General features: G+C 44.7%; 1 protein-coding gene across 1 annotated transcript; it reads right to left on the bottom strand.

Annotated features, from left to right (window-relative positions):
- Nucleotides 1-21,412: 21,412 nt before the first annotated feature.
- On the bottom strand, nucleotides 21,413-22,862 carry Defb132 (defensin beta 132). Its single transcript, XM_076849458.2, has 2 exons — nucleotides 22,805-22,862; nucleotides 21,413-21,645 (listed from the first exon to the last, which is right to left on the bottom strand). The coding sequence occupies exons 1-2, from the start codon at nucleotides 22,860-22,862 to the stop codon at nucleotides 21,413-21,415; spliced, it is 291 nt and encodes a 96-aa protein (XP_076705573.2).
- Between the last annotated feature and the right edge of the window lie 885 nt (nucleotides 22,863-23,747).

Consider the following 23,747-nt stretch of genomic DNA (forward strand, 5'->3'; position numbering starts at 1 on the left):
ATGTAGCTCAGTGGTAGAGCACCCTTTGGTTCAATCCCCTGGATCAAAAAACAAAGGGCTCGAGGGGAACAAGTTTGTCCCTATCGTGAGGACAGGGTTTGCCCTTTCTTTCATGAGAGGACGCAGCAAGAAGACACTATGTTGGAAAGCAAGCCTTTATGGCTGCTGAATATCTGGCAGCAGAGATTCATCGTCAACTTCCCAGCCTCCCAGGGCTTCCCAGAACTGAGAAATAAATGTCTGTTGTTTATAATTTAAAAAAAAAAATCAGCTGGGTGCGGTGATGCATGCTTATAATCCTGCAGCTCGGGAGGCTGAGGCAGGAGGACTGTAAGTTTGTAGCCAGACTCAGCAAAAGTGCAGTGCTAAGCAACTCTGTGATCCAGTGCCCCTGAGTTCAATCCCTGGTACTTGCAACACCCCTACCTCACCACCACCAAAAAATCCACCCTAATGGATCAAGACAGGTAAGCTGAGTATTTCCAAAATCATGAAGTCCTGGTCTCAGGTCGACAGTTCCTCCCTCAATTTCTCTCTCTCCTTCCACATAAAGAAGACAGCAGCCTTCACCTCCAGAACATTTCTTGGAAATCTCAAGTGAAATATCCAAGGTCATCACTTATCCAAGTTGTACTTTCCACATAGCAGGACACAGTGCCCTTCAGCTTTCGGCCACTATATCATAACCATCTCCTTTCCTCCTGTTTCCAATAAAACATTTCACATTTTTTTTTCTGAGTCCTCCCCAGTAGCATCTTTACCATCTCATTTCTACAGTCTGTTCACAACATTTTAGATATCCTCTAAAGGGACTGAGGTCTCCTCTGCTTTCTCGCTCTTCTGCTTTTTAAGACCAGGCACAATTGCCTTGGGCCCCCAGATAGTCCAGGAGGGTCTCAGTCATCCCACAACAGCCTTAATTTTACCTGCAACCCCAATTTCTCCTTGTCTCAAAGGTCCAGGGATTAGGATGTGGGCATCTTGAGGGGAGCGTTAATCTGCCTGTCACAGCCCTTTGATCATATCTCGCCTCAAAAGAAGCCCCTCTCCTCCACGCCAGGAGTCTCTTGTCCCCAAGACCCTCCTAAGGCTCTGGAAACCTTTGGGGGCCTCCCGGACCCAGGCTGGCTGGTGCCCTAGACCTTGGGCCAGGTCTGGGACACACCCTCCTTTCCTCTCTTGCTCTGCAGCAACCCAAGTTCCCAGCATCACAGAGACAGGACTTTGCCCCAGATAAATCACATCTAGATGGGCTTGTCAAATGGCGCTGGGTTTTCAGAAGTGCCACTCCCACACACCCTCTCATGGACAGTCAGGGAGCCTGCCTATATACTTTTTTTTTTTGTGTGTGTGTGGAAACAGTGCTGGGGATGGAACCCAGGGCCTTGCACATGCAAGGCAAGCTCTCTTCCGTTGAGTTATACCCCAGCCTCCAAAATACGATTGTGCAAAACCTCTAACAGGGAGTCATCAGCTTGGGTTGGTCCACCATTTTTGTTTTCCCTTCTGTGCATCCACTTGGGAAATCAAGGTGGGAATTCTGTTCTCAGTTGCACAGAAGTGCTGAATAGATAGGCACCTTTGGTGGGTGGTAGACACGTAGTTATAGACTAAATGCAGAAGCCAAAGCTTAAATATGTAACAGCCCAGCCCACCAGTGTCTCTATGAGAGGCAGCAGGATTGCAAGACAGTTGTGCCTGGATGCTGCTTGTTCTGGCTGAGTATGTCTGTGCTGGCCAATGCAAGCAATGGGAAACAAATGCAGATGGGTTGGGGAAAGTACCAAGCAACTGATACTACTTGTCTCTGAGTGTCACCTCGGAAGGAAAGCCTAACAGGCGGAAGAGTCTGTGGGGGGAGGCAGTTTACACAGGGGGCTTGTCAGGCAGGGGTTTTTTTTTTAGTTCAAATTAGGATCCCAGATCATGGTGGGGGCCCAAGAGAGGCTGTTTCATGCACAGCCTTCTGGAGGGGTGGTTTTAACTCAGGAGAAGTCCCAGGGGTGGATAGGTGTTGTCATCTCAGGCACCAGGGGCCAGAGTCTATGTCTTCAGAATCTAGTGGGATCCAGGGCCAGAGGGGCAAGGAGAGTTAGCCTCCTCCAGGATCTTGAGGCAGAGAGCTTGGTTAGGCAGAAGGTCACGGTCATGGACACATTTACTCAGCATATTAATGAATTTGTCATTGTTGGGAGGTCATTCCCTTAAGGGGCTCCTGCATGGGGGGCGGTCTTAGGCACTGCAGTTCAATTTCCAGGTGAGGTGTGGTTTCTGGTGTGGGGAGGAGGAGCCCATCTTCTTGGTTCTAGAGTGTGACCAGCCCAATAAAACCTGATATCAGTGAGGATGAAAGATGAGTGTCCCACGTCCATGTCTGAAGCCAAATGAGTCCCAAGAAAGCTAAACATGGCCCACAGTTTATGCAATGACATTTTCACGGTCTTGGCCATTATGGTGGACTTCTTCCTTTTTCCACCATCTTTTAGGTGCAGAGGAAGGGAAAAGGGGGACTGGGGAGTTGTCCCTGGTTCAGCAAGAATATGGATTGGGGTGACATTATTGTGGGGAGGTCCAGGGCTGTGGTATTTGAGGGTATTTCTCATGTGTGTCAGTACCTATTCCATCTTGTCCGCTTGGCCGGGTACTATGACCTCCACCTTTTGTGAAAGTTCATCATTGTTATTAGCTAGGAGTTGACCCTTGTACTCACGGAATTCACTCAAAGCTTCCGGCTAGGCAATCTGGGGATCATTAGGACTCTAAGGCAGTATACTTGGGGCTGTTGGGGTGGGCGCTCCCTAATTAAAGGATCCTGCCCTATTATCTGTCCACCTTTCTTCCCTTTTAAAAAATGGTGTTGGGGATTGAATTCAAGACCTCAGGCATGGTAGGCAAGTGCTCTATTAATGTGCGACACCCCCAGTCTGCTGGCCTGTTTATTGGAGTATGGATGGCAGCAGTATCATTAGGGTTTGGACGTGTGGTGTCCCCGCAAAACTCCTCTATTAATAAAAGAATATTTGGAGGTGAAAGGATTGGATTGAGAGAGCTGTAATCTAATCAGTCCATCCTAGTTTGAATGGACTGATCGGGTGGTAACTGTGGGCAGGTTAGGTGGCTGGAGGAGGTGGGCCCCTGGGGGCTGCCCTGGAAGGGAGCATTTCCCCTGTGGCCCCTTTCCCTGCTCCCTCTCGCTCTGCTTCCTAATCCTGCTGGGGGGGGGGGGGCGCTGAGCACTTCCCCCACGGGCTCTTCCTCCACGATGTGCTGTGCTGCCTGACCTTGGACCTCCAGCACCGGAGGAGTCAGCAATCTATGGACTGAGGCGTCTGGAACTGTGAGCCCCCCACATTAGCTTTCCCTTCTCTAAGTTGTTCTGTTGAGTATTTTGGTCACAGCCATGAAAAAGCGAATAGAAACGAGGAGTGAGAAAGAAGAGGTGTATGGGGGAACTTTAATGGCAAGAGAGGCAATGGGGTGAGGGCATTTGATAAGATGCAGAGCGCCCCCCAAAGTGGAGCATTTAGCATGACCAGGATTGTGGCAGGCAGGCCCCAGGCGCCAGATGAGCAAGCGATGGTTTCTAATTTCGGGAGGAGTGTTCCAGTGGAAGTTCCACGCATGTCCCTATTCTAAAGCCCATCTCTGTGTACTTTGTGGGGTAAAATGTCAGCCTTGATCTGCGTGTGCTGTGTCTGGGACACCAGTAGGAATCGGGAGGGTTTTGCCAGTCCCTGAGCCACAGCTTCCAACAAAGCACGGGGCCTTTGCGAGCCCCAGGACGTGGTGTACCGAGTATGGCCGGCAGATGGCGGTCAAGGCCGGCAGAATCCGTCCGATCGCGGCGAGTCTTCCGGGCGAGCTCGGGAAAACGTCCTGGTGGAAGCCGACACGGGAGCGTCTGTTCCTGAGTTCGCAGCTGGAGATGACCCTTTCTGGTCATTAGTGGCGAGAGAAAGACGTTGTTTTGCGCCCCTTACTACTGCCCGGCGCCCCACCCGGAGCTGGCCCCCAGCCTCACCTCCATCGCTCGGCTCCGCCCGGGTTTCTGCCGGCTCCAGCCCTCCTCCCCCGCCGTCCGGCTCCCTGACCGCCGGCCTTTGTCCTGGCTGTCCTCTGCTCTTCACGTGCCCTCAGGGCCCTCATCACGCCGTCAGAGGTCTCGGCTGACCACCATTTCCGACCTAGTTCTGCTCCTTCCCCAGCACTCAGCATCCTTCAAGCTGCCTTATTTTCCTTGATTCCCTCAGACATAATATAATTCGCATGAGGGTGGCAATTTGTCCGTCTTGTTTTCTGCTGTCCCCAGGGTAGGGCGCAGGTCCTGGCAGTAGCCGGTTCTCAAGATATTAAATCACTGAATTAATGAGGTGATTCTGTCTATTGTAACCTGGTGTCATTCAATACTGGATTTGCTTTCTCCAACATTTTAATGAAAAATTTCATGAAAAATGTTATGAAAAATTCGAAAGAATTTTAAAGTGAATACCCTTCCCTCCACCTCTGAGATTCTACTCTGAACAATACTGTTTTTTTTTTTTTTTTTGGTGTGTGTGTGTGTGTGTGTGTGTGTGTTACTGGGAATTGAATCCAGGGGTACTTAACCACTGAGCCATATCTCCAATCCCTTTTTTATATTTTATTTAGAGATACGGTCTCACTGCATTGATGAGGGCCTCCTTAAGTTGCTGAGGCTGGTTTTGAACTCGAGATCCTCCTGCCTCAGTCTCTCAGGCTGCTGGGATTGCAGGCATGCCCCATGGCTCCCTGCTTGTATTTGCTTTAATAGATATCTTTCCATCTGTCTACACCTTATCCATCCATACATCCATCCATCCATTTACTTGATACATTTCAAAATCCATTTACTTGATACATTTCAAAGTAAATTGTATAATCAGTACTTTTCCTACTAAATACTTTAAAAAATCATTATTTGCTAAAGGTGGATTTTAAAAAAATATTTATTTTTTAGGTTTAAGTGGACACAATATCTTTATTTTACATTTATGTGGTGCTGAGGATCGAACCCAGTGCCTCATGCATGCTAGGCAAGCACTCTACCACTGAGCCACAACCCCAGCCCTATAGGTTGATTTTTTATTGTCTTCTTCTTTTAAGGTGAATTTACATTCAATGAAATGTACAAATCCAAACATGTTCACATAGTTTTGACAAATTCATACACCTGTACCTCTATCAAACACTTCATCAGAGAACATATACAAATGGCAACTAAGCATCTGAAAAGAAGTCTAACATTATTAGTCATTAAGGAAATGCAATTAATATGATGAGATACTGCTATGCACCTATTAGAATGGCTGAAATAAAAAATATGACTTCAGGGGATATAGCTCAGTTGGTAGAGTGCTTGCCTAGCAGGCACACAGCCCTGGGTTCAATGCCAGCACCACATACACACACACACACACACACACACAGAGAGAAGAACGAGAAGAGAGAAAAGAGAGAGAAAAGAGAGAGAAGAGAGAGAGAAGAGAGAGAAGAGAGAGAAGAGAGAGAAGAGAGAGAAGAGAGAGAAGAGAGAGAAGAGAGAGAAGAGAGAGAAGAGAGAGAAGAGAGAGAAGAGAGAGAAGAGAGAAATACTGACACTCTCTGGGCATGGTGGTGCATTCCTATAATCCCAGTGACCCCAGAGGCTGAAGCAGGAGGATTGCAAGCAAGATCAAGACCAGACTGGGCAACTTGTGAGATTTGTCTCAAAAAATAAAAGGAACTGGGGTAAAGTGGTAGCTCAGTGTAAGTGCCCCTAGGTTCAATCCTCAGTACTGCCAAAAAGAAGAGAAAAAATTACTGACACTACTAAATTTTGGTGAGAATGTGAAGGAACTGAATCTCTTTGATATTGCAGATGAGAATTTTAAGCGATTCAGCTAGTCTGAAATTGAGTTTGGTAGTTTCTTTAAAAGTGAACCATACACTTGCTGTGTGACCCAGCAATCACTTTCCTGGGCATTATTCCTAGAGAAATGAAAACTTCTGTTTACACAAGAACCTGTACACAACGTTTATAGCAGGGTTTTTTTTTTTTTTTTTTTTTTTTTTTTTTTTTTTGTTGTTGTTGCAATATCCCAAATCTGGAAATAGCCTTGGTGTCATTCAATTGGTAAATGGTTAAACCAACTGGGATACCTTCATGAAATGGAACATTACTCAAATAAGAAGGAGCTAACTACTGACATAAGAGGCAACGTGGATGGATCTCAAAGAACTTACGCTGAGTGGCAAAAAAGCCCATCTCAGAAGGTTACCTACAGTAGGCTTCCCCTTAGACAGCATTCTTCAGATGACTCAGTTCAAGAAACAGAGCAGGGACCCAGGGCTCTTGCATGCTAGGCAGGAGTTCTACCACTGGGTGGCGCCCCAGACCAAGGTGTGACTCTCAAAGGGCCTTCCTTTGTGATCGCAGAGGTTTGTGATGTTGGGTAAGAATCCGCACGTGTTCGAATGTGAAGCTAAGCACAAAGAGGTGCACAAACCAGTCCACATTTAAGCTGGTGACATCTGAGTAAGGTCTGGAGTCTGTATTGTGACAGTTTTCCTGGTGTTGATGATGTGTAATTACAGATGCCTCCAAAACCACTGAGATTTTTGAGGCTGTCACCGCAGCCTATTGTGACCTGGATGTTCTCAAGTAAGGTCTAGACTCCTGGGGGTTTCCCCAAACTACTTAAAGTGGCCCTCAGAGGTGGACTGTTTTCCTAATCACTCAAAGACGTTAGTGGCCTTTTCCGCTGTGACTATGTTTGTGCTCATGGGGCTGAGTCATTCGTGCGTAAAACTGTGTGCAAGAATCTGGCAGCTGTCCCACCTTGTGTAAAAACACAAGCAAGGTCAAGACTCAAGCAAGCCAAAAAACCACCTAGTTTTACTTAAGAATGTTTTTGATGAAAATTCTATTTCTTTTTTTGGGTACCCGGGATGAATTTAGGAGCACTCCACCACTGAGCCATATCCCTAGTCACATCCCTAGAGACAGGGTCTCACTGAGTTGCTTAGCATCTGGCTGGCTTTGAACTCACCATCCTCCTGTCTCAGCCTCCCCAGCTGCTGGGATTACAGACATGTGCCACCATGCCCTGCTGAAAGTTGTATTTTTTAAAATAAAATTTCATCCCTCAAGAATACACCTTCTTGGCTGGTTCTATCACTGAGCTACATCTCCAGTCCTTTTTATTGTTTTAAATTTTGAGACAGGGTCTTGCTAATTTGCAAGACTAGCCTGATTTGTGATCCTCCTCAACCTCCTGGGTTGCTGGGATTACAGGCGTGGCCCCCCACACCCCATGCCTTTTGAATATGAATATGAATATGAACAGAGAGCTATTTGGAGTGTAATGGTCATCTCCAGGGAAATACACTAGTACCATTGTTTAAGCTGTGAGCTGATAGTCACTCTTCATGAAACTCCATTTTTACTTGAATGAGTAACTTTTGAACAAACCTACTTTGGTATTTTCATAAATGACCTCTGTGAGCCTGCCAATTCAAGGAGAATGACTGTCAGTATTTGGGGCAATGATAACATTCAAACTGTCCATAGCTCTGAGGTCTTAGAGACGTCTACTGAGGGAGAGGTGATGTGAACACATATGATATTTAATATAGTATTATGAAACTTATCAAAAAGTGGAAGATTTACATAACTCAGGAACCAGTATTTTCTGAATGATGAGCATGAGGTGACCAAATCATGTGTGATTAACAGATGATTTAAAGAATAGGATAGACCAATGGATTTTATTTATTTATTTTTTTGGTACCAGGGATTGAACCCAGGGGTGCTTTACCTCAGAGCCACATCTCCAGCCCTTTTTTATATTTTATTCAGAGACAGAGTCTTGCTGATTTGCTTAGGGTCTTGCTGAGTTGCTGGGGTTGGCTTTGAACTTGCAATCCTCCTGCCATAGCTTGAGCTACGGGAATTTCAGGTGTGTGCCACCGCACCTGGTGCAATGGATTTAATTTATTTTTTTTTTAGTTGTAGATAGACGGCATGTTTTACTTTATTTCTTTATTTTTATGTGATCCTAGGTATTGGACTCAGTGCCTCACACATGCTTTACCACTGAGCTATAGTCCCAGCCTCCCAATGGATTTTTTTTTTTTTTTTTTTTTGGTACCAGGGGTTGAACTCAGGGACACTCGACCACTGAGCCACATCCCCAGTCCTATTTTTCGTATTTTTATTTAGAGACAGGATCTCACTGAGTTGTTTAGTGCCTCACATTTTGCTGAGGCTGGCTTTGAACTCGTGATCCTCCTGTCTCACCCTCCTAAACCGCTGGGATTACAGGCATGTGCCACTACACTTGGCTCCCAATGGATTTTTAATGTGACAGAGGACTAGAAATTTCACCAGTGTTATTTCAGATTCCGTGTTATAACTAACCCTCAACAAACTGCCACTTGTTTGCTTTGGTGTAATATCAAAGAATATTATCCATAACTATCTGAAGAGACTTCTACCCTCCTCCTCCTCTTCCAACCACACATATTTCAACCAAACAATACCTCTTAGCAGATGGAATACATAAATGCAGGGATCCCACTCTCCTCTGTTAAATCTACTAAAGAAATTTGTAGAAATATAAAACAATGCTGTATTTCTTATCCCATTATTTTCAAAATATGCTTTTTAAAAATAATACCTTTATTTTATTTATTTCTCTATTGTTTCTAGGCCCTGGGGTTTCAACAGTGAATACAAGGTAGAATTTTACATTCTAGTCTATAAAGGGGAAGCAAAAATTTAAAAAAAAAAATATGTGGCATATTTAATGTGTTAGATGGCAGTAAATCTGTAGAGAATAATAGAACAGGAAAAAGCAAGGCTTCCTAGCTAAGAATTTTCAATTTAATTTTTTAATTGAAAATGTTTTGAATTCAAATTCAATTATTTTGGGGGGAGGGGCTGTAATGTGGGTCAAACTCAGGTCTTGGGAATGCTTGGCTAGCCCTCTCCACCCCAGCGCAGGTCTTTTGGTTTTTACTGAGTGGTCAGGGACGTCATCACCAACTGACACCTGACCAAGGTCTCAGCCAAGGGAGGAAGGGGCCTCAGGAGTGCTCAGGGAGGATCAGCTCAGTAATAAGAAAAGGCCCCGGACAAGGGGTACATCTGTGTGTGCTTAAATGGTACCCAGGACTGGGGACGCACCTCAGTGGAGGGCGCTTGAGGCCCTGGGTTCCCTTCCCAGCACTGCCACCCCCACCAAAAGCAAAACAAAACAAAATATCCAGCTCCTCCTGGGAAGATTGAAGCTGAATCCCTGTCTCTCATCCTGTACAAAAATCAGCTCAAAATGGGCCAAAGACCCCATGTATCTGCTTAAGACAACTAGAGGAGACCAGAGGGAAACACTTCAGGAGAAGGGCACAGCCCTGGTCTCCCTAAGAACCCCAAGAGCTCAGGAAATAATAGCAAGAATTGACAAATGGGATGACATGGAACTGAAGATCTGCACAGGGAAGGAAACCCTGGGCAGAGTGAAGACAGAGCCTACAGAACCGGAGAGAACCTCTGCTGGCTACTCACAGAGGTTAACGTCCAGGAAGAGCTCAAAAAAGTTAACACTAAAACACGTAATCTGATCAGTAAGTGGGCAAATGGGCAGAACAGACAATTCTCAAAAGAAGTACAAAAATGAGCTGAGTGCGGTGGCGTGTGCCTGTAAGCCCAGAGGCTCGGGAGGCTGAGGCAGGAGGATCATGAGTTCAAAGCCACCCTCAGCAAAAGCCAGGCGCTAAGCAACTCAGTGAGACCCTGTCTCTAAATAAAATGCAAAATAGGGCTGGGGATGTGGCTCAGCTATTGAGAGCCCCTGAGTTCAATCTCTGGTAATATGCCACCCCCCGCACCCCCGCAAAAAAAAAAAAAAAAAGTACAAAAGGCCCAAAATTTAGGAAAAGATGCTCAGCATCATTAGTCATCAGGGAAATACAAGTCAAAACTACATTGAGTTTCCTTCTCACCTCAGTCAGAATGACTGTTATCAAGAAAACAAACAAACGAACAAAATCCTGGCGCAGATGCAGGGGTGTGGGGGGAGGAACACTCACACACTGTTGGTGGGAATGTAAATTAGTTCGATTACTATGGAAGTCAGCATGGTGCTTCTTCAGAAAACTAAAACTAGAGCTGCAGCTGATCCAGCCGTCCCACTCCCGGGCGCACATCTGAAGGAACCTACAAGGAACCTACGTCACCTACTATGGAGATACCTGACACCCGTGACTCCTGTGGCACTAGCTGCAATACCAGGTTATGAAATCAGCCTAGGTGCCCATCAGCGGTGAATGGATAATAGGATGTAGGTACGTGGTGGAGTATGACCCACAAGTAAGTGCGGAATCATGTCAATCCCAGGAAAATGGAACTGGAAATCATCATGTGGAGCAAAATAAGCCAGACTCAGGAAGACAAGAATGGTGTGTGTTATGGTTTGGAGATGAGGCGTCACCCCAAGGCTCCCGAGTCACTGCAGGGATACCCAGAGGTGGAATGATCCCACTGTGAGAGCTGTCACCTAGGCAGTCCATCCTGGTTCCAGTGGGCTGACTGGTGGTAACTGTGGGCAGGTGGGCATGGCTGGGGCTGGGGCCCTGGGGACCTGCCCTGGAGGGGTGCATTTTCCCTGTGGCCGCTTCTCTGCTTCCTGACCCACCAGGAGCTGAGCAGCTTTCCTTACCTGGCCCTTCTTCCACAGGTGCTCCCTCACCTAGGGCCCGGGCCCATGGAGTCGGCCATCTGTGGGCTGAGGCCTCTGGACCCATAAGCTCCTCTTCCAATTTGTTCTTGTTGGGTATTTGGGTCACACTGATGCAGAGTTGACTAAAACAGCATATTTTCACTCATATGAGAAAAATCTAGAAAAAACATGACATGAAAATAGAAGGAGGGCCACCAAGGAAAAGGAGGAGGTGGGGCGAGGGGGTGGGGAGGCGCAGGGGTAAAAAAAGGCAATAGGGAGGGTGGGTGAGACCAAAGCAAGTCGCAGGCATATATGAAACCGCCACACAGACTCATTATGCTGTCAATTAGCATCACTAAAAAATATAAGAAAAAGAGAAAAGCTCATGGGCTGGGGCTGTAGCTTAGTGGCAGAGCGCTTGCCTAGCATGGGTGAGGCACTGGGTTCTATCCTTAGCACCGCATACAAAAATAAGCAAAGAAAATAAAGGCATGCTGTCCATCTACAACTACAAAATTTAAAAAAAAAAAAAAAAAAAAAAAAAAGGAGAGAAAAGCTTAAAATAAAAGAGAGAGAGTGAACATATACAGGAGGCCAGGAGGCCAGTATGGCTGGTTTGGTTTATTGGAATTGGAATTAAAGGATATTACAAGTAATAATAATATACTTTATGTACATATCCTTGTCTTTCCAATAATCTACTGGTTCCCAATTTGTATCCTAACTTTTTTTCTGGTGTAACTCAGTGAATGTTCCATTATTTTATTGGAGAATTTTGATGGACAGCATCTGTAGAACATGACACAGGCTGTTTGCCTCTGGTTGTTATTATTCTCATCATCTCAGCAGATGCTGTCATTATGAGGATACATCCCTCCGTTTTGTGAGACAAATGAGGGATCCAACACTGAGAAACATCCGTGTCTTTTGTATATGAAAGCTATGGATATAAAAAGATGTTCATTTATTTATTCACCCATTCAACTTCAAGAATTTGCCATATGCAGGGTCCTGCTCTGGGCTCTTGAGATGTATCTGGGAACAAAACAGGCAAAGAAATCCTTGGGAAGTGTGCTTATTTGCTGGGAGCCATCAGCCAAGTAGGTATGACAAATTCCTTGCCAGCTTACTCCCATGCTGTCTAGTGGAAGGACTTCTGAAAGGTGACCTTGCTCAAGGACCAGGGCAGAATCCGTGTTTAGGGTGTTCCCCCTTTAGAATAGGGCGGTTTAGCATAATAGGAGATTAGGGTGTTCCCCCTTTAGAATAAGGCAGTTTAGCATAATAGGAGATTAGGGTGTTCCCCCTTTAGAATAGGGCGTATCCTGCTGCTGAGTTCCTCTTGAGTTCTTAGGGTCAGACAGTATATTTTGGGAGACAGAAGCCCATGAGGAGTGGATTTGGGAAAGAGTGGATTTGGGCAGAGAACGTGGATTCCCCCAGAGCGTGTTTGTAGACGGCCGGTGTGAGTTCGGGAAAAAAGAATTGCTGTTTGAATCTACAAGCTGTGTGGAGACTCGTGATTTGTGCCCAGCCAGAGACTGCGGCACTTATTAACTAATGGGTGTTAGATAATAAACAAGGAAATTACTTGTTGTATATTAGGAGGTGATAAATGCCATGGAAAAAAAGGTGGATAAGGGGTTCTGACGGAAGTCTTTGAAATCTTCACACAAGGTACACAATTAAGTACAAGGCCTTTATTAATGTAGTGGCTACATATTTTCCCTTGGATTTTGTGGCAAAGGCTTCTGTGTTTGTGTGCGTATGTGTGTGTGTGTGTGTTTTACTGGTGATTGAACTGGGGGGTGCTCTACCACTGAGCCACATCCCCAGCCCTTTTTAAAATCGTTTATTAGAGACAGGGTCTTGCTAATTTGCTGAGGCTGGCTTTGAACTCATGATCCTCCTGCCTCAGCCTCCTGAGCTGCTAGGATTATAGGGATACACCACCGTGCCCAGCTTCCCTCCCTTCCTTTTTACAGAAAACGTTCTGGTGGTACTGGGGATTGAACCTAGGGGTACCTCCCCATCCTTTTTTATTTTTTATTTTGAGAGATGGTCTCTCTAAGTGGGTTAGCGTCTTGCTAAGTTGCCAAAGTTGGCATCAAACTTGCTGGCCTTGCACTTGGATCCTCTTGCCTCAGCCTCCCTGGTAGGTGGGATCACAGATTCGAGCCACTGTGCCTGGTTAATGGTTTGTTTCTCAGTCCTTGGTGGGACGGGTTGGTCATTCATGCAGTAACTTGGAACCTAAGCTGTAGAGGTCCTGTTGCTTCCAAGTCCCTGTAGCTTCCAAAGTGGCCCTGGATATCACCATCCCCCTGAAGGACAGTTAATGAAAGAGAAAGGTTTCATGGGAAGATTTATTTTCTTTTTTTGAGACAGAATCTCACTATGTTGCCCAGCTGGTCTTGAACTTCAGGGCTCACAAGAACCTCCTGCCTTAGCCCTAGACACAGGTGCCCGCCACCATGCCAGCCTCATATTAGAGAATTTTATAGGTCACTGGTCTAAATCAGTGCCACCTTCCTTCTGTCACTCAGAACTCAGTCATATGACCCCTTTAATTGCAAAGAAGTCCGGGAGATGCGTCTAGAAGTGTACCAAAGGGGAAAGAAATTAGTTTTCGTGAACAGCTGGCCTCATTCTGCCTCATTTTCCAAAAAACGCTCCTTTGTTTGGTAGGCAAAGGGATGGCGCGTTCTCCCTGCGCCTGAGCCACAGCCTCTCAGTCAGCTGCTCTGTGTGCCCAGCTGCAACTGGAGGAACCCAGGGGTGGTGATGATATCATGGGGCCAAGAACGGTGGGTGGCCGCAGCTGTCCCATCTTAACTGCTTGTCATTTTGTCCTTTAAAAAAACTGGTACCTAAACTATTGGTCATAATTAAAAAAATATTGTCCAAATATTATAACTTTTCAATTATTCTTCTTTTCTCATTCTTCCTTTCACCTATAACATCTATTACTGTCTTAAAAAAAAAATATATATATATATATATAGTATTGGGATTGAACCTAGGGGCACTTAACCACTGAGCCACATTCACAGCCCTGTTTATTTTTTATTTAGAGATAGGGGCTCCCTATGTTACTTAGGGCTTCATTAAATTGCTGAGGTTGGCCTTGAACTTGTGATCCTCCTTTCTCAGCCTCCCGAGTCATTGGGATTACAGGCCTGTGTCACCGCACCCAGCTTGTCTTAGGTATTAATTACTCTCCTATTACCATTTTAATCTTATCTATATTGTCATATCAAACAACAGGTTTAAACTGCAACTTTACTTAAAACTTGAAGCTGTTTTAATTAAACCTAATTTAAGGACATTGTTAAGATACCATGCACTATTTCATCTTGGGCTCTAGAAAAGTCAGGCTGTTAAAATTTAGACCATATATATTGGTAAAACTTAAACAGTTTGAGACTAAAGGGTGACATTATATCTTTTTAACTCTTTATATAAATTTCATAGCTTTAGAATTAAATTCCAATTTAGAAAAGTCTTTAGATGTATATGGGAGTTATAATTATATCATATTAAAATCTCCAAAGGCATTTCAAAATATCAAAATAGGGCATCACAATAAAAATAGTATTTACAAACTCCCTTTTTCTCCCCTTTCTTTTCTTTCTGTAGCACTGGGGCTGACCCCGAGGTCTTGAATGCACGCTAGGCAAGTGCTATGCCACTGAGCCACACCCGCAGCCCTGAAAATATTTAGGACATTCAAAGAGTAAAGTGATTTGATTCTCTTAAATATGCAGGAAATTTCAATGAAATTTTAGTTCACATAATTTTATGGTATTATCTGTTTTTTTTTTTTTTTTTTAATGTGAACCAGTTTGTAAGTTCATGAAATCAAAACACCTTTTAGTTGGAAGTCTGTATGAGTTTGCTGCAGCTTTATAACAAATTCACCATGACCTTAGCAACTTAAAACTTTGCCTATTTATTATCTCAGAAGTCCAGGAAGACTGGGCTGAGTTCAGGGTCCCACACGTCTGAATGTGTGGGCTGGGTTCTAACCTGGGGCCTCTGGGGGAAGAACCAGTTTCTAAACTCATCCAGTTTGACAGAATTCGGTTCCCTTTGGTGTTGGGACTTGGTCCCCATTTCCTTGCTGGGTGCTGCTGGGGACTGTTTTCAGCTGCTGGTTGTAAGACTGGAAAAACGCCGGACCACACCACACAGATCACCAAAGAGTTTTCCGCTTTATCACAAAAGGCTGTGTGTTTATATAGGTCTAAGGAGAGGTCGCAGGGCTGAGGTAGGTAACAGGTCGCCCGTTTATTGGCAAGCTCTTCCATATGTCAGTTCCGGAGCCCAAGAAGTTAATTCTTATTGGGGCTAAAGCTTCCCACCAGCAGGATTCGAACATTGGTGGGAACCTTTCACGCCAGTGAAAGAAACAAAGAAGAGACTCCTGCTCCTCTGCAGTAGAAGACTCAGCTTTTGAAGGGCTCCCGGTTCGGGCCAGGACCCTGTGGATGATCACTGTGATTAAGTCCAATGACTTGAGACTTTTTTTTTTCATTACAATAATTTTAATGCTTATTGAGTACAGACTCTTATTCCTACTTTGAAAAATTCATACGTGTGTGTGTGTGTATGTGTGTGTGTTTGTGTGTGTGTGTACTAAGTACTCCTGAATGAAAATTACATCACATGTAACTAGTCTTCTATAACAACTATTTTCTAATTTGATATTGACTTGAGACTTTAATCATATCTGCGAAAATCCCTTCCCAGCAGTTCCTACATCCATGTTTGATGGACAGGAACCTTGGGGACATTTTTAGGATTTTGCCTCCCACAAAACTCTTACATTACATGTCCTCAAGTATCATTTTAAGTAATGGAACATTTCGTGTCTTGTAGAGAGCTGACTAAATCTTACAGACCATTTTGCTCTAGTGCAAAAAAGCTAGTTAAAAAACAATGAAACAGGCCTTATCTGCCACTCAAGACATTTTACATTATGTTCTCATGCGATTCTTATTAATTTTCTCAAAACAATCACAACTATTTGTCAATAGATTTTCTTTCCACTAATGGATAAAATTAACTAATAGAATTCCAAAATGGAACGTTAGGTACTGAATGTTTGTGTCCTCCCCAAATTCACATGTTGAAGGCCTCCATCTCCATGTGACTGTATTTGGAAACAGGGCTTCTGAGGAAGTAGTTAGGGTCACATGAGTTCACGAGAGTGGGCCCAACCCAATAGGATTAGTGTCCTTTAAGAATGAGTAGAAAATTGGAAAATGTTTTGCTAGTTTAAGTTGTGATATGATTTACAATTATCATGCCTCTGTTTGAATGCTACTTTACTTTTCTGTATATGTTTACTATAGAACAAGAAGAAAGTAAAAAAAAATTAGAAAGATAAATAATGACTAGAAATCATTATCTACAATACTCTGTCTTTGTATATCCATTTATTTTGTATATCCATTTATAGCCTCTCTCTCTATCTCTCTTTATTTTTTGTGGTACCGGGAATCGAACCCAGAGGCGCTTTACCACTGAGCTACATTGAGGTAAAGCCCTTTAAATTTTTAAAGAATTTTGAGACAGGGTCTTGCTAAGTAGCTTAGGACCTCACTAAGTGGTCCAGGCTGGCCTTGAACTTGATCCTCCTGCCTCAGCCTCCAGAGTCACATTCATTCCTGTGTCCAGATTTATTTGGGGTCTCTTGCTATCAGAAATATATTTATGACAATAAAGAATTCCAAGGGGAATGAATACTAAGAAAGATCACTGTCTGGTGGCCTGGTTATGATGTAAGAAGTGGAGAGAGGACACAGTGACTATCTTATGAAAAGGAGGGCAACTGGGGATGGGCAGAGAGAGGAGGCCTGGGAGAGGGGATGGGGAGAAGGGCAGAAGGAGACCCAGAGCCTCTTTCCCTGGCTGAAAAGGAACTCAGGAAACCAAGAATGTTTGGAGGAAGCCGTTGTGAAGATCTGTTGTGGGTGTTGATGCGTCGACATAACTCCCCACAAAGCTCTTAGTGTAAATGAGTGAGTACAACTTTTCTCCATGTCGCCTGTGGCTTTGAATCTATTTTGGGTCGCCAGGCACTTTTTCCTGCAAGGAGAGCAGGATCGAAATTGCAGCAGTGAGGACCCCCAGGGGTGCTCTACCACCAGCCACATCCCCACCCTTTTTCTGTTTTCTATTTTGAGACAGTCTCACTGAATTGCTGAGAGTGACCTCTAACCTGCAATCTTCCTGCCTCAGCTTCCCGAGTGGCTGGGATTACAGGCATGGGCTCCCTCCCTCTCCACCCGCCCCTCACATCTCAAGGCAACTGCTGATCTGCTTTCTGTCATTAGATCTTGCTTTGAATTTTCTATAAATGAAAATTACAGTGTGTGTGTGTGTGTGTGTGTGTGTGTGTGTGTGTGTTTGGTGACCAATTATTAAAATACAAATTAAAATGGAACACTACCACATCTATTAGAACTATTAAAAGGAAAATGACTGAAGAAATCAAATGCTGGTAAGGACGAGGGACAACTGGAACTTTCTGATGGTGGGCGCGTTCTATGGCACAACCATTTTGGAAAACAGTATGGTATTTTCTTAGAAAGTTAAACATTTACTTACCCTTGATCTGGTCATTCAACTCTAGGTCTTTATCTCAGGGAAATGAAAGCATTGGTCCATGTAAAGACCTGTGTATAAATGTTGGTTCAAAATTTATCTGTAACAGCAAAAACTGTAAACAACCCATTGTGTACAGCCAGAGGTATGAAAAATTGTGTTCTATATGTGTAATATGAATTGTAATGCATTCTGCTATCACATATAACAAATTAAAAAAAACTGTAAACAACTCAAATGTCCATCAACACATCAATGGATAAATAAATTGCAGAATATCTATGAAAGGGGACAGTACTCATAAATCAAAAGGAAAAAAACTAGTGATATGTGCCACAAGATGGATGACTTTCAAAATGTTAAGTTTTGACATAAAGAAGTTTAATTTGGGTTCTGGGGTTGTATCAGTGGTAGAGCGCTTGCCCAGTGCGTGTGAAGCACTGGGTTTGATCCTCAGCACCAGGTAAAAATAAATAAATAAAAACAAGGTATTGGGCCCATCTGCAACTTAAAGAAACAGAAGTTTAATTTTACAATCTAATGAATTTATAATTTATTATAAATTAATCAAATTATGAATCAAAATATGAATATTGCCTTTATTGCCATATTTATTTATTCTAATTTCTTTTAGATGACAGCAGAATGAACTACAATTCATATTACACATATAGAGCACAATGTTTCATATCTCTGGTTGTACATAGAGTCACACCATTCATGTCTTCATACATGTACTTAGGGTAATGATGTCTATCTCATTCCACCGTCTTTCCTATCCCCATGCCCCCTCCTTCCCCTCCCACCCCTCTACCCTATCTAAAGTTCATCTAATCCTCCCATGCTCCCCCTTCCAACCCCACTATGAATCAGCCTCCTTATATCAGAGAAAACATTCAGCATTTTTTTTGGGGGGATGGGCTAACTTCACTTTGCATGATATTCTCCAGCTCCACCCAATTTACCTGCAAATGCCATGATTTTATTCTCTTTTGTTACTGAGTAATATTCCATTGTGTAAATATGCCACATTTTCTTCATCCATTTATCTACCAAGAGGCATCTAGGTTGGTTCCACAGTTTAGCTATTGTGAATTGTGCTGCTATGAACATTGATGTGGCTGTGTCCCTGTAGTATGCTGTTTTTAAGTCCTTTGGATATAGACCAAGGAGTGGGATAGCTGGGTCAAATGGTGGTTCCATACCCAGTTTTCCAAGGAGTCTCCATACTGCTTTCCAGATTGGTTGCACCATTTTGCAGACCTACCAGCAATGTATGAGTGTGACTTTTCTCCCACATCCTCGCCAATGCTTATTGTTGTTTGTGTTCTTAATAGCTGCCATTCTGACTGGAGTGAGATGAAATCTGAGAGTGGTTTTGATGTGCATTTCTCTAATTGCTAGGGCTGCTAGAGATGTTGAACTTTTTTCATATATTTATTGATCGATTGTATATCATCTTCTGAGAGGTGTCTGTTTAGTTCCTTAGCCCATTTATTGCCATATTATATGTCTTTATTGCCATATTTACTAAGAATGTTCTTGCTCCCAAATTAAATATTTAACTCTAATCAGGAATTAATTTTGGTTGATGATATGAGGTACGGAAGCAGTGTTAAAATTTTTTTTGGTATGATTAGTTAGATTCCATAACTGCCTTAAATTATTTAGGCCTGACATCATTTGTTCTTTTTTTTTTTTAAAGAAGGGTTTGTATTAATTTTCTTTCTTTTTTTATTTTTATTTTTTAATATTTATTTTTTAGTTTTCGGCGGACACAACATCTTTGTTTGTATGTGGTGCTGAGGATCGAACCCGGGCCGCATGCATGCCAGGCGAGCACGCTACCGCTTGAGCCACATCCCCAGCCCATCGTTTGTTCTTGGGTAGAACACAAACTATTATACAAAATTAACAAGCATTGATTTGTAAGAAGAAATTTACGTATGGCCATCTTTCCAATCAAATAAAAAAGTGATAAATTGGAGGGCTGGGTACATAGCTCAGTTGGTAGAGTGCTTGCCATGCATGCACAAGGCCCTGGATTTAATCCGCAGCACCATACACACACACACAAAAAAAAAACCCCATAATTTTTATGAGTTTATTGCATCATATGAAGAGACAATTTTGACATAATATCAACCGCAGCACAAGCTCAATTTTTTTTTTTTTTTTTTTGGTACCAGGGATTGACCCCAAGGGCATTTAACCACTGAGCCACATCCCCAGTCTTTTTTATTTTTTATTTTGAGATGGGGTCTTACTAAGTTGCTTAGAGTCTCTCTAAGTTGCTGGGGCTGGCTTTGAACCTGTGATCTGCCTGCCTCAACCTCCTGAGCCCTGGGATTACAGGTGTGCACCTCTGCCAGGCACAAGTTTAATTTTGAATAATTTCCAGTCTGCACCATTATTCTATAAGCATTTCCATTTGTGTACAATTATACATTATTAGTATGTAATATTTTATTATTTTTCCCATTTTCTCTGAGAGGTATCTATTTTAAATAACATGAAATGAATATCTTTGTGCCCATAACCTTTTGTTTCTTTCAAATAATTTATGATGGAGAGAGTCCAGGAGTAATGTCCAATGCCCACTGGATTCAACAAATAGAAGTTAGTTCTTTGCACTTATGACACAGATTTCCAGTCGGATCTGCCAATTTTCCCCTGGGGGTGGCCGTCTGTCACCAGCATCACACAGCCTGGCTCTCACTTCCTGCCGCTGTGTCTCCATCCCTGTACCCTGCCACTGTCGTGGGGTGTGCTGTTCACAGCTCCCTTCAAGAGAACCTGCTGAGGGGGTTGGTGGCAGGCTCTCGGGCCACCCTCCCTGGTCTGTGGCAGCATTACCCGTGGGCTCTTCCTGGCTGAAGGCTGAACCCAGTGGGAGAGAAGAGCCTGCCCATCCCAGGCTGGGCCCAAGTCCTGCGAGGGGCAAGTCTTGCTTCGGGTCTTTCTATCAGCCTGGCAGAGACCTTTGTTGGTACTGGGGCTCAGCTACAGCCCAGCCCTTTTTATTTTGCGACACGGTCTTGCTCAGGTGCCCAGCCTGCCTTGGGAACTCCAGTCCTACTGTGCAACCTCTGGAGTCGCTGGGATTACAGGCATGTGCGCTGCTGAACCAGGTTAGAGGTCTCCTTACAACTGCAGTGTCGGCCTCCTCCTGTCCAATCCTCCTTCTGTCCCTCCTTCTCTCTCTCTTAGTCTCTCTGGGCTTCCTCCTTCTCCCTCTGGCCGTTGTCCATCATGGGCATTCCCCACTCCACAGCCCCCTTCCCCAATTACATTTTTTTTTTTTTTTTTTAACAAATTGAATTATTTTTGCAAGTCTGATTCTGCTTTGACATTGGCTCTTTGGAGAATCCAAACAAACAGATACTCTGTGGCTGAGTCCTCGTGATGGTTGTTCTTTTTTTTTTTTTTTTTTTTTTTTTTTTTTTTAATATTCTTTAGTTGTCGGTGGATCTTTTATTTATTTCTATGTGGTGCTGAGGAGGGAACCCAGGGCCTCATACATGCCAGGCAAGCGCTCTGCCACTGAGCCATGATTCCAGCCCAGCAATGGTTAATGAGAGTTGTTGAGGGCCACAGCCAAGTCGGGATGACGCTTGGCATTTTTGCCAGAAGTAGTGGTTGAGAGGTGACGCCAGCGAGTTCTTGCGGAGTTCCCGTTGAGTTCCAGTTGAGCTCTCGCGGGCATTCCCGGAGAGTTCCCATTGGTTGGGCATTCCCGGAGAGTTCCCATTGGTTGGGCATTCCCGGAGAGTTCCCATTGGTTGGGGAAGAGTTCCCATTGCCAGGGGAGGGATATTTCCGGTTGCTGGCTCCTGGACGAGCCGCGTGGCGTGCGGGAGAATTCCCGGGGAGCGTGTGTAGAGTGTGCTGGTGGAGTTCAGAAATAAAGTTTGTTCCTGCTTCAGTGGCTCGTGATTTGTGCCCAGCCAGACTGCGGCAGACAGTGATGAAGGAGACACGAGCTTTGGCGTTGGTCATCAATCAAAGATCCAGAAGGAGGTGGCCTTGGCTATTTCTCAATGCTGGGTGGGGAAATGTGAGATGTGGCGATGACAGTGGCGTTACTGGGGCAGTGTCGTAGCCGGTTGTTGATTCTTGTGTTTTATGGTGTTTTTGATGTTTGAGGACTTGGGTAGAGACTCGTAGGGTGACACCACAGGCTCTGGCAGGAAGTTGCTTAGGACGCAGCACTGTTTGTACCTGTCACACATGAACATCGTTTGCTCCTTCTTGTGGCAATACAGCCTGCAGTGTCCTGGGAGGGCGCGCCCACATCTTGTCCTGCCCCCGTGTACTGTTTGGGTGAGAAAGAGAGAAGTCAAGATTAGGAGCTTCATGGGGATGGGGAGGGGTCTGGGCTGGGAGCATTTTGTTGGCTATTTATTCTGAGATGTGTGCTTAGGACAACAGGCAAATAGAATACTATGCAGTCATTAAAAATATGACAACAATGTAAGGATGCAATGTGTTTTTCCAGACTTGGGAAAGTCATGAAGAGGAGATGGAGTCTCCCTTGATTGATGGTCTCTGGGAACTCCAAGGAGGCTCTTGCTCTTCACCTGTTTCACGCCCCTGAAGCCAGCTAAGTCCTCTCGGGGTGGTATATTTGAAACCACAGAAGAGGAGGTACAGACACACAGGAGGGGAGCCAGGTTTTCACTGTGCAGAAGAGCTTGAATACTCCAAAGGGGGTGTGGAGGTTCTTCTTACCCTTCTGCTCCCCTTTTATGGGCTTTTGCCTTGTTATCAGGGGATCTAAAACAGTAAATGTCCGTCAACCCTGGGGATGAAGGAGGACAAACCATGCTCTAAAAGCGATAGAGGGAAAATAATGGCTTGCATTCCCACACTGGGGACCCACCAGGATGACCTTCTGGTAAGATCTAAGGGCTTTGGCTTCCATCGGCTCTTGGCACCAGCCCCCTCCAAGGACTCTCTTCCTTCCCTGCCCTTGCCTGACCCTCCTCTGGCCCCATCCCCCATTCTCTCCTGCCCCAGGGTTCACTCTGAGCACCTTGCTCACCACCCCTTGGACACACGCCCTCTGGGGGGTCTGCTTCCTGCCCTCCCCGCCAGCCCTCTGTGGGGCTTGGGGATAGAACTCTAAGTCTCAACTTCTCAACTCAGCTCTCATCTCTAAGATGAAAAAGGGGGACGGAAGAAGCCTGAAAAAGAGTCTTAGGAGTTTAAAAACTCACCTAAGGTGAAAGAGAGAGATTGTGGGCCAGGTTGAGGCTCTGTCATTGTAGAACAGGGAAGTTTTTGCAGAAGGTACTATAGGGCGGTGGTGGGGTGAAGCATGGAGACCAGTGGTGACGTTGGGGGCTCCCTAGTTTACACTGGAACTCGGTGGGAGAGCCCTGCCTCCTCCTGATCTGGCCATGTGTCACCAGAGTAACCAGGTCTGCTAGTGGTCCTGACCCCGCTCTCCTTCCCCCCTCTACCCAGTTTACCTGGGACCATCTGGGCCAGGAATCCAAGGGCTGCAAAGACCAGGAGTGGGAGCTTCATGGCTGAAAGCGTAGCTGGAAGCAGGTGGTAGTGTAGCGAGCCAGGCCCTCTGTGCAATGTGCCCGGAGCTAAGGCCTTTATAAGAACCACCTGATACCAGGGTGCTGGGCAGAAGACCAAAGAGAGAGTTCTCTGTCACCTGGGGCAGTCCAATTAGATCAGAAGGTCACCTGGATGGGAGGCTGGGTTGACTTTTGAGCACCTGTGTTCTAGGCTGTTCTGAGGGGCAGATGTGGAACAGAGTGCGTCAATGCTCCTCTTGGACACTGGGCTTGGCCGATAGTGCTGGTGGGGCCGCGGGAAGCCGGCGCTCTCCTGGGCTGTGGCTGAGGAGTTAATCGGCTTTCCTTTTGTAGAGCAATTTGGCAATATATGTCAGAAGTCTTAAAATACGCTTTCCTTTGGACTCAGAAGTTGTTCCTTGGACTTTCGTTCAATGGAAATAATTGGAGAAGTACCTAAAGAGGTTGATTTCAACATTATTCACAAAAGCAGAAGACTGAAGGCAACCTAAGTGATGATAAAACACAGATCTCATTCTACATAGAAAATGTAAGATAAGCCAGGAGTGGTGGCAGACGCCTGTAATCTCCGCGGCTCGGGAGGCTGAGGTAGGAGGATCATGAGTTCAAATCCAGCCTCAGCGACTTAGTGAGGCACTTAGCAACTCAGTAAGATGCTGTCTCTAAATAAAATGTAGAAAAGGACTGGGGATGTGACTCAGTGGTTAAGCACTCCTGGGTTCAATCCTCATTACCCTCCCCCAAAAATGTAAGATAAAATAGAACACCATGCAGTCATTAAAAATAACAGAAAAATGTGGGCTACAAAATATACACCTAGTATGAGTTAATCTTTGAAAAAGAAATGTGCCTACAAACATGT

Source organism: Callospermophilus lateralis, chromosome 3 (genome assembly GCF_048772815.1).
Source record: "Callospermophilus lateralis isolate mCalLat2 chromosome 3, mCalLat2.hap1, whole genome shotgun sequence".
NCBI lineage: Eukaryota > Metazoa > Chordata > Mammalia > Rodentia > Sciuridae > Callospermophilus > Callospermophilus lateralis.